Genomic DNA, 11,377 nt, shown 5'->3' on the forward strand with positions numbered 1-11,377 from the left:
ATAATATAACCTTAAATCGAAGATGGAAAGAGGACACTTAAAATATTATTTACGTTCTTCTCCCAATGTTCTTTTTGTCCAGAAATATTAATTAAGCTTCTTTTTTGTGTCTCCGTATCAGTTAATCCTCCTACCTTCTTTTTGTTATTGTTTATTTGAAATGAGGGTGAGGTCGACTTTCCTGAGAATGCACGCAGAGGAATATGTAATTGCTTCGAAGAGAAACGAAAGTTAAACAAAAGCATGACAAATGATTTGTCTTCTTTTAGAAAGTTGTTTTAAACCTTTTATATTACTTTATTTTTTTCCAGCCAAGCAAATCGACTTTCAGGTTGCCAAACAGTCTTGTAGGTCCCTTTAATTAACTGTGTTAGCCTCTATTCTTAATAGCTTTCAATACAAATGACCTAAGTTAGTTTTTCCAAAGGACAGAAAACATCCAGTTTTAGATTGTAAGACCAATTTAGTATTTATTCTTTTTGTTTAGCGTGATATATGTGTTATAATTGTTTGTCATGAACCTATCGAATGGGTGAAAAAACCTTGAGGTTTTTTAAGATTTCTTCAGTAAGGGAGGAGTGTAACACTGCGGACAGTATGGTTTGAGGGAAAATCTTCCATCTTTCTCGATCAATTAGCACTTTGACTACAACGTAATTTAGACTTAGCCAACAAACGTTCTAAAAGACGCATCGTTAAACATCGAAGGTTATACGCGTAAAACAATTATATTTATCATCAACCATAAGATAGCCTGCTGAAGTTTTCCTTTTAATTTTTAAGTTACTGTGTTTTCTAAAAGTTCAAGTGAAACTAAAATTTCCTAATCAGGTAAGTTCATTTACTATTTTTTTAAAAACTTGTATAATTTTAAGAGTTTGATGCTCATGTCAAGCATTCCGGATTTCTATCGCATAAATTGTATTGTATTAGTTGCTATTGTGAATATTTCCCCTTCATCGAATTCTTTTTAAACAAATATTATTATTCATATCTTATTCTAAGGAAATATACATTTTAAGGATTTGAAATTGTTTTGAGCTGCCATTTTAAACAATAGTATAATGGTAAAAAATTGTTTTGTCAGTCGAAAGGAGTTTAAAAGCTTTGGATAATAAAGGTATAATCGGCATATTTTTGAAAGTTGATATTTTTGCATTAAATCATTCAGTAGAATTGTTTCCAGTTAGATACTTTACAAACTTCTGAGACTTATAAAGTATCTATCAATAGAGAACGGTATAATGCACAGAAATATCTTATTGTGTAGCTCGGCATTATATTGCTTCAAGCTCTTTAATCAAAAGTATTTAGGTACGAAAAACATTTCCCGTAAAACTTGAAAATGTAGAAAAATCGCATTGAAATTTTTTGTAAGAAATGTTGGAAAATTAGTTTTTAAATTCAACTTACTTTACCTAACTACTTAATTACTCAACTTAAATTACTTTCAACGAAACATTACTCTAAAATAAGTTGATACAAAAAAAAAACTTATTTCATACACTGCCTTATTTTATTACAAAGTAATAATAATAATATGCTAAAGTAAAAAAGGGGAAGGAAACATTCTTAAGTAAGCCGTTCAATAACTGGAATTGTTTCCGATTTTTAAAATGTTAAAAACGAAAGTAAGATCTAACTTTATTCATCTAGAAAAACTGAATAAATGTGTGCAAAATTTAAAAATTAATTTTAACACTTTTAGGAAATTTGAATAACTTTGTGTACGAATAGCCACTGATTGAAGTCAATAAAACTTTTTATTATGGTTAATAAGAGAATCTTTATTAAGGTGATAAGGATTTTAGGTTCGACACAGCAGGTCCTGACCAAGAATTCCATTTCTGAGAATTCCATAGTGCTGCCATAAAGTATCCTCAGCTGTGGAAATATTATAATTGGGAGTACTATTGTCGTCGGGTTAACCGACAGAGCGTTCCTCCTAAGAAAATGCAGATTTATTTCCTTCTGATCTCGTACACATGAAAGGATTGGAACTGGAATGAGACAGAATTAGAATGAAATTCATTATCATGATGGGTCAAAATTAATCATTCTTTGAGGATCGAATTACATGTTAAATGACGAATTTATATCAGCTATTGACCAAAAGTGCTCCTTAACGAATTATAGGGGAATTTTCTTTGAAATAATTTGAAATGTTTGAAAATTTCTATTACTAAATTTTACTCAGGAATTGCAAACTCGAAATATGACTTTGCATCCAGACACAAGTTCTTAGTGTTAAGAAACGATTGTGGGGAATGCTAACTAGCTAAATATTTCTCTTAATTTTACAATAATTGAATTAATTTTATTTAAGTATGAAAAAGCTACAATATAGTTGGAAAAATAAAGGATCGAGTTCTATCTCGAGTAGCAAGGGTTGAACTGGTCATAGACATGAAATTACTATCGCTCTCCCCCCTGGACTCCAACTATTATGGTGGGTTCTCTTATAAAGCGTCACCCTAGAACTCCATATGCATTTAAATTTTTAAAAAAAGTATATTTAAAAAAAACCTAACACAGTTTTAGAAACATGTTTTATTGTAATTTGTTTCATTCTTATAATTATGAATTAACTGTTATAGCAGGTTATAGAATGAATCAGATTGAAATCACTATTTAAGGAAAAATATTCCAGTCTTCATTTTAACTTTGTATTTAAGAATTATAGAACAGAACTCTCTACACACTAGTTACTTGTTAGGTATTTTAGAGATTCAGCAATGGACTAACAGAAGTGATTATATAAGTCGTTCCAAAAAATCCAATTTTCTAGAATACGACATTCACTGAGTGAAGAAAGAATTTGAAAATGAAATAAAAAATTTAACTTGTTAAGGAAACCAAACCAGATTTTGTGTACCAAATTCCTGAATATCCAAATCAAAACAAGTTTTTCCGTGAAATCACAAATACTTCATTTTTTAAAAAGGCCTGTTATTTAAGTGTGCTTCCCTGGGCTCCTAGTTCGACCTTAGTAAGTAATTATTTAGACAAATGAAGGTGATTTTTTTCCGCTGGGGTAGTTTGTTACTTTATATTTTATTACTATATTTTAACATTTAAGGTTTTTTTGATTTCGAGAGAAGTGTTTCCAAAGACGATTTGACTGACAACACGATATTCAAAAGTACGATTTTACGAGTTGCTTTAATACAAATTTTTGGAGATGAAGATAAGCATCTAAAAATTTTACAAGACCTTCTGATAACCCTACTTATATGACTGTTCCCCGTTTCAATGTGCATGGAAATCAAGAGTTATTATTTTTCTACCTATTTTATGAGTTTGAGTCTTCTCAATTATACCCTTAACTTCATTAAATTGCGTCTAAATACAGGAGATAAATATGCCGAACTGAATAAGAAAGTTCAGTATTTCATCAACCGAGATTGTAAAGGTAATTTTAAAAGACGATCAGTAAGATAAAACTGTCATTTAAGAGATTTGTCAGGGTATTCATCACAGTGAATATACTAAGCTAAAGGCTTAACTTAAATCTTCTAAAAACAGCATTTAATCACGATTACCATAAAGAATTCGATGAAGCTTAAAACCGCCCTTGGAAACATTTAATTTCACCGTCATACTTCAAATCAAACAACTAATAAAGAAATCTTTTGCAACAGGTTTTGCTTAACTTAACCTATTTAACCTCGATAATTGCTTTGGCGACAACTATCATTAATGGCAGTTTGTATTCTTCTTCAAAGCCAAGTGCTGACAGAAAATCACGAAATCTTATCTAATGACTCATGAAAATACTCCGCTAAATAATAACTATGGAACTAGTTTGACAAAGATAAAATCTTTTTCACGACCATACATTTCTTGGAAAAACGATAAACATCTGAAAATTTATTAAGCTATTTTTCTTTATAATGGTTGAATTGCATAGCATGATCGAAATACACTAATATTATTTGAAGAATTCGTAAATTTAAGACAAAAACTTCTTTCTGGAAAAGTTTTGTTTGAATTTTTGTATGAAGATGCTCAGGCTTGCCTTCAGGTTCATGGCCACTTACTACTTCAACTTATTCCAATTTACTGCCCTGTATTTTCTCGTCTGATTGACTACATAATAATATTTAAATCTTGAGTAATCCCGTAAGGAGTTTTGTGAAAAAATATATATTTTAATATCTGCAGTGACTATAGGTGGTTAACTGAGTATAAGCAATAATATTTTAAAACAGGAAAACTGTGCTTACATTATGTTTACGGGACGATATGCGAACAGGCTTCAAGGAGGTTTGTATTAAGATTGCATTTAGATTTGCACGTGATTTTGCAATTCATAGTATTTTTAAGATTTTTCTTTATCTTGTAATTCATAAGAGGGCTTAAGTAAGTCATAGGGTAAGGAGGCTTGAGCCTTTAATAGGATCATGGCATGTTGTGAGTGTTAATTTCGGTTCTGTTTTCAGCTAAATGGATTTACAAGTTGAATGGTAAATAGCACAGGTTATGTTGCAAACAGTACAATAATAATATAGAAAGACTTATTTTTTAAGTTTAGGCTTTAACATAAATCGGAACTAGTAACCCAGAAGTTTTATAACAAAAACTGGAGCCATCTATGGTTAGATTTAAACGGTTTACCATCCATTAAAAAATACGTGTTTAAAAAAATGAACACAATCAAAAGGCGTGCTTTAGAAAATGGACATAACAAAAAATGCTCATTTTCACTGTTCAACCCAAATTGAACAACTAATCGGGGAATTACGTACTTACTTTTCCTAGTGAGGCGTTACTGAGTACATATTTGAAATGAAAACTTTTTTAAACACTATGAACTTTTGAACTATGACATGAACTTTTTTTAAACACTAAGCATAATCATTATGCGATAAAGTACAATAGCACAAAGATGTAACTTTCCAGGTTATCTCTTCATAGTCATACTACTAAAACATGAAATGGTTTTTGAAAACCTAAGCAATGTCAATATAATATCACTATGATTAAATTATAAGACCCATGACAATCTTGTAAAAATAACTATTGGTTTTTAAAGTCTTTTGAAAAAGACTGGTGCAAAAGAAATGAACAAAGTGATTTAGACTCAGTGATTAAGATTTCAAAATAAGAATTTATTTGCACCCATTAGAGTTTATACATAAAAAAAAAAAAAAAAAAAAAAACTGTTTTCATAAGAGAAAGTCGAAAAATTGAATCACATGATTTGTCTATTTTCTTCAACACGCATTTTGAGTTCCAAATTTTGAGCTATGCCAAAATAAAAAGTTCACTTACATAGATATAAGCCGTAATTTTGATAAACTCTCAGTAGCTTCGGTTTCATCTCAATTTTTAAGACGCACTAGTAGACTAATGGAACGGGAAAATAGCGCTAATGACAATAGAATCAAGGTAGTTCGCTTAACCTATTCTCCCCCTCTATTACACGTCAAAGGTTTGAAACAATATATTGAAAAGCCATTATTTTTCATATTGTTTTGCATCAAACTCTTTAGCATTGTTTTCAGATAAAGACTTTATACGTTTCTGGAATTATCATAATGTAACAAGTCAAAACAAAGAAACAACTTATTGCGTACACTCTGGAGTGTTTTTCACCACAAATGCCCTTTTGAACGATTCGAAAATGTGGCTTATCATTATATTGCCTCAAAGTCTTCCTATTTTAATTTTTGGATGAAGAATGATAATCAAACATATACCAAATGAGAAAAATAATCTTCACGCTTTATCCCTTGTCTAAAATGTGGAAAAGGCATCGTCCTTCGACAGAAAATCAATATATTTGCTTTTTTTTTTGATGAAGAATTATGTCAAATATTTTGTAAAGATAGTTCGATTTGTTTCTTCAAGATAGTTAATAGTTTCCATTAGTTGATTGTTATAACGGAGGACATAAATTATTTTTTAACTTTTTTTCTTTTTCGTGGCTGACAAGATAACTCGTCTTCCAGAAATATTTGCTGTGCTCCATTGTTGCATTATTGAATATAGTTACTGATTGCAATTGATTACAGTCGAACTCGTTTATAACGAGCACAAAGGGACCGCAACATTGTACTCGTTAAATCCGAGTGCTCGTAATAAACGGATCCTTAAGGCAGGCGAACTCGTTTATGAACAGAAGAGGGAGGGGGGTTGGGAGGTCAAATGATTGAGTTTACTTAAAATTTAATTGATATTTTCTTACTTTAATTACATTAATTAATTTAATTAAATACTTCTTTATTCATCNAAACATCTTTCAAAAAAGAAAGAAAAATCCTAAAATCTTATGAGGAAAAAAAATATTTTTTAAAAAAATGACGGGAAAATTTCTCGAATTTCGTTCCGGTTTTTTGGTTTTCCGGTTTTCTGATTTCCGGATAACGGGTTCTGTACTGTATTTGCTTTTTTTCTTTTCTTTGATGAAGAATTATGTCAAATATTTTTTAAAGATAGTTCGATTTGTTTCTTCAAGATAGTTAATAGTTTCCATTAGTTGGTTGTTTTAACGGATGACTTAAATTATTTTTAACTTTTTTTTTTTTCGTGACGAACAAGATAACTCGTCTTCCAGAAATATTTGCTGTGCTCTATTGTTGTATTATTGAATATAGTTATTAATTGCAATTGGTTATTTTTTAAAGTAAAATAAACAAGCTTTAAAGGAAATAGCGTTTTGTTTCAAATTTAGTGCTACGGGAGAACTCTAAGTGCAGAGGGTTGGACTTAGGCTTGCATTGAAAGTGTTAAAGTATTTTTATAATTGGGTGCTGTGCTTGTTGCTGTACTATGCTTTATCTGTAAATTATTTCAGAATTTTAAATATAGTCGTAAAAATGTTTTTTTTAAATTTAATCTTTTAAATTTATAATTCTAATCTTAGTTACTGTCGATGACCTGGTCATCCAATATGAAATAAAACACGTTATAATGTTTCTGCATGATAAAAATTGGATGGGGATTAAAAAAAAGATTTTATATCATCCTATTTAAAATGTTTAAAATCGAATCCTATTCTTTCATGTTAAGTTATTTAGTCAAGAAAATTATCTACTTTCTTTGTATGGATGTTAGAAGTTTTAAATCTTATACCCGTCTCAGAAATGATTAATCAGAAGTCAGTCGTATCATAGACTCAAATAAGGGTTTTTGATGATTTCATAGAAAAGAATAGTAAAGTATTTTTAAATGTGCGAGCACAATTTAATTTGAATGCTTTTGTAAGTAGTAATAATGAAAAAAGTGCAAGCAATCTTATTCAGTTTTTTTTTATAGAATTAAAAACGATTTATTTTGTTCAAACAATTTGTCTAAGAGAAGTTAATGCGTGAGGTCTTGACATGCTTTGTCAGTTTTAAGCCTTTCCCCGTTCCTCAATAGTTAAAATTATCGTCTGGCCTCTTTTTCTTTTCCTTTTTTTTTCAACTAACGAATTTTAAGAATGGCAGGTGTAATCATAAATGTTTTTTCTTTTCGTTGTCTGTAAGCAAGTTCGGATATATTTCCTCTTTCTAAAATAATGTTTCAAGTGGCTAGATATATTTAATTCATTAATAATCAATGACGTCATTAGCTTTTTTTTCTTTATGATAGAGCAAGTGTCGTATTTATTTGTCTGAAATTGAATAGTTTTTTAGACAATTCAGCATCCGTACAATAGTATTCAAATATTGTAAAAAAAATTAGATTTATAAAATCTATGCTTTTATTTTTGTAATTCATGTACAAAATAATTATGAAGTCACAGTGTGTTTACAAATTTTTATTCTAAAACCATTTAGTCAAATAATACACGTAATTTAAATCTCTGATTAAAAATATCAGAATAACTAAAAAACTCGGCATTAATAAGTTTATTTTATTTGTTTCTTACTTACTTAAATTAAGTTACAAATTTAACGATTTGTAACTACACATTTCAGATTTTTTAGACATTTAAAAAATCTAACCAAAGCATAAATTAATTTATTTTTGAAAAAATCTAAATATTAGAATATTTCATTATAAATTCTAAAATTCAACTATGCTACAAAATACTAAAATTCAATTCAAGCTGAAGGCGATTCTTCAAAATATTTAGTAATTTTTTTCTAAACTTATTATAGAATTATAATGTACAAAAAGAAATATTCTGATATTTTATGTCAAATGAAATAATATTTCGATATGATTTTTTATATTTTTATTCTTATAATATATAAAAATAAATTGTTGAATTTATACTTGAGTTTCATCACTCTAATGCTTAAAAACGCTGCGAAATTTGCATATTTGACTCATTAAATTTGAAGTCTGTAAAAAACAAATAAAATAAGTGACGAAATTATAAATTAATTGTTCTAATATTTTGAATTTGGCAGGGAAGAAAGAATCGGCTCAGGCGACAAATTTAAGAATAAATCTTAACAAGCTCATGGAGCTTTGCTATCGGAGAGATGTATTATATTTTGTAAACCATGATTAATATTTTTATAGTAATGTAGTTTTAACATTTACGTAAATGTAAAAGCTGATGGTTTTTTTTGTTGAAAAGGATGCGTTTTTAACTCTATTTCCTTTTCATTCTTAGATATGTGTAACTACACAAAATTTTCTATTACAGTTTTCAGAGCCAATATGTTCAAAGCTTCTCTGTCTGTGTTTCTCTTGTGCCTGCCCTTTATAGCCGGTTGGCCGACAGGAGCACCGAGCAAAGCATGTGAAGCTATGCTTCCCAAACACGGGCAGAACAGACCACAACCAGCCCATCTCTCGCCTTACACTTTAATACAGTCAACAGACTCATACAGGCCAGGAGATCAAGTGATTGGTTTGTTACTTTTTTCGTATCTTTTAATATGATTTATTCCCCTTTTTTCAATTATAACTCAATCACTACAGATACAAATAGTGCTTCAATATCAAAAGTGCATATTTTATAAATTACACCTTGATCCTTGATTACACCTTGATCCTTACCTCATGATAAGACTACTGTTGTGAAGATATAAAATTTTGCTTCGACGTAAAAATCACTTCACGAAAAAAGTGATGGAAAATATTTATGTTTAAGACTAATCTATGTTTGATACCACTTTTGTTTTAAGATATCTTAATTACCTAATACCATGCAGATTTTGCAGAACACGAATTTCTCCAAGATAAAGTGCAAGAGTGAAATAATAGCATTACCAGTCCTTATATTTCTGAAAAAAAAAAGCTCATAGGAACGTTGGTCGTTAATCTTTTACAGTGAAACAAATTTTGATTGAAAATTATAGATGAGTATCTCTTAGAATCTGTGATCGTGAACTGTGAACTCTAAGTGCAAATAACTGTTAGTGAAATAATTATATTGTAAAATAGTTATGTAAGTGTGAATAGTTATGTTAGTGCAAATAGTTATGCACCTATCGGCTTACAATATCAATTATTTGTCTTTAATTATATTTCCCTTCAACTTCTGTGATTGATTTTTATAGCTTGCCTCTAAACATATTTGTTTTATTCTTATATTTGTCATTATTTTCAATCCTCTAAATTCAAACCTTAGCACGCTCGTTTTAAAAAAAATTATTTAAACATATCAAAGCAAATGTAGTGGTATTGCATTCACGATTCTCTTTTTATTGTAACCCTTCCGAATTATAGTTCCAAACTTTTCCCCTACTCAATTTTTGAGATTCTATTAGATTACCATCCTCTAAACAGATTTTCAAGTTAATGAAGCTATAATTAAGTAGAAAATTGAACTTCTGATTAATTATTCTGAAACTTAAAAGCTAATAGAAAATAAGATAAATAATTCAGCAAAAAACTAAATAAAAAGGACAAGAGGAAACAATTTGGAGTAAATTTGATTAAACCATAACTTGTTAAAGAAAAGAAATTATTCGCTTTACATCAATGTATTAAAAAATGAGATTTAGGTTGCTTAATATTAACCAGACATTTGCTTCAAAGCAAACAAGGAAAAATTCAACATATGTTCTCCAATGCCTATGTTTAACTTTAATAATAAGTAATTTAAGCAAAATTTTGTATGGTGGTGGCCTGATGTTTACTATTTAATTAGTCACAGGAATGTCAAGTGGTATATGAAGTTAAGCAGCAAGAAAACTCTCAGAAAAATCGTTTCTACGTTGAACCATAAAATCATTTCTTCGAACCATACTGTCAGGTTTTCGCTCTAAGTGAGTCATATTCTAACTTAGGAAGAATTTTCCAAATAATATGGTTCATTTTCGCATCATAATAAGGTTGCAGTAAATTTGCGAACGGTACTATTGTTCGTAAATTTGTTTCCGTGAATTGATAAACTATAAACTATGGAGAAGATTGCAAGCACCATATCCATTCTCAGAATACTACTGATATTCAATACTTTAGAAAAAAAAAGTACTGAATGCAAAGAAAGGAAAAACCAAACAGCATTTATGCCTGAAATAAGATTTGAACACACTGACTGTGACTCGGTAATGCTCACCGCACCGACTGCATCTGAATCGAAAGGATTGCTGTAGTTGACGTATGCCTGTTTAGGCAGAGGGAGTGCGATTGTTCTTGTTTTCCAGTGGCGCCATCTATGGCCAAGAAAATCGAAATGATTAAAAAAACAGCAACACAAGATAAATTCAATGACAAAGAATGTTAGTTCTTTCATGATATTCGTAACAGATTTAACAATACAAGTTTATTCTTCAGTACAGCACTGAGCACATTTTGACCTATTTTTCGAGCAAGAAATTAATTATGAAAAGTTCTAAAAATTCATTAAATTTCTACAATTTAAAAATAATGCCAGATATTGTTATGAACCACGTTATTACACATAAATGTTACTACCACGTTATTACACATAAATGTAATAAAACGTTATTACACAGTTCGAAATGAAGATAAAACAAAGGAAAATTGCAGATATATGAAAAAAGGGGGGAAAAGAAAAATAATAATTGAAAAAAAAAAAACAAACAACTGGGAAAAAAAAGGAATTTTTTAAAAAAAAAAATCCGGAAAATAAAAGATATAATCTTTTCATCAGCCCACACGATTATATCCGCAAAAAAGAGTGCTTTCTGATATTGTATCAATATAGCCAAAGCAAAATATATTTATACAATAGTGTGAGGAGTACCCAAATTTTTTTTACTAAAATTACAACAAATAAAATGGAACACAATAAGTACACTTTGAGTGCTCCTCACACTATTGTATTAATATATTTTGCTTTGGCTACATTGATACAATATTAGAAAGCACTCTTTTTTGCGGATATAATCGTGTGGGTTGATGAAAAGATTATATCTTTTATTTTATAATAGCAATAAATGAAACTTATTGTTTTTCTTAATTTTCTTCGTGTTTTTTTTGTATTTATTTATTTTGTTATATATATACTAATAACGAAGAA

General features: G+C 29.3%; 1 protein-coding gene across 4 annotated transcripts in view; it reads left to right on the plus strand.

Annotated features, from left to right (window-relative positions):
- LOC107444532 (putative defense protein 3) overlaps positions 1-11,377 on the plus strand; it is a 24,731-nt gene that overhangs the window by 9,754 nt on the left and 3,600 nt on the right. For 2 of the 4 annotated variants that reach the window (XM_016058685.4, XM_043052829.2), the window contains exon 2: positions 8,588-8,794. In XM_016058685.4, coding sequence (XP_015914171.1) covers positions 8,602-8,794 — 193 coding nt within the window. In that variant the 5' untranslated portion in view covers positions 8,588-8,601. Of the gene's footprint in view, positions 1-433; positions 453-552; positions 832-8,587; positions 8,795-11,377 lie in introns of those variants that run through there. The other 2 variants (XM_071183702.1, XM_016058686.4) reach the window with 2 other exon arrangements.

This window comes from Parasteatoda tepidariorum, chromosome 7, assembly GCF_043381705.1.
Source record: "Parasteatoda tepidariorum isolate YZ-2023 chromosome 7, CAS_Ptep_4.0, whole genome shotgun sequence".
In the NCBI taxonomy this organism is placed as follows: Eukaryota; Metazoa; Arthropoda; class Arachnida; order Araneae; family Theridiidae; genus Parasteatoda; species Parasteatoda tepidariorum.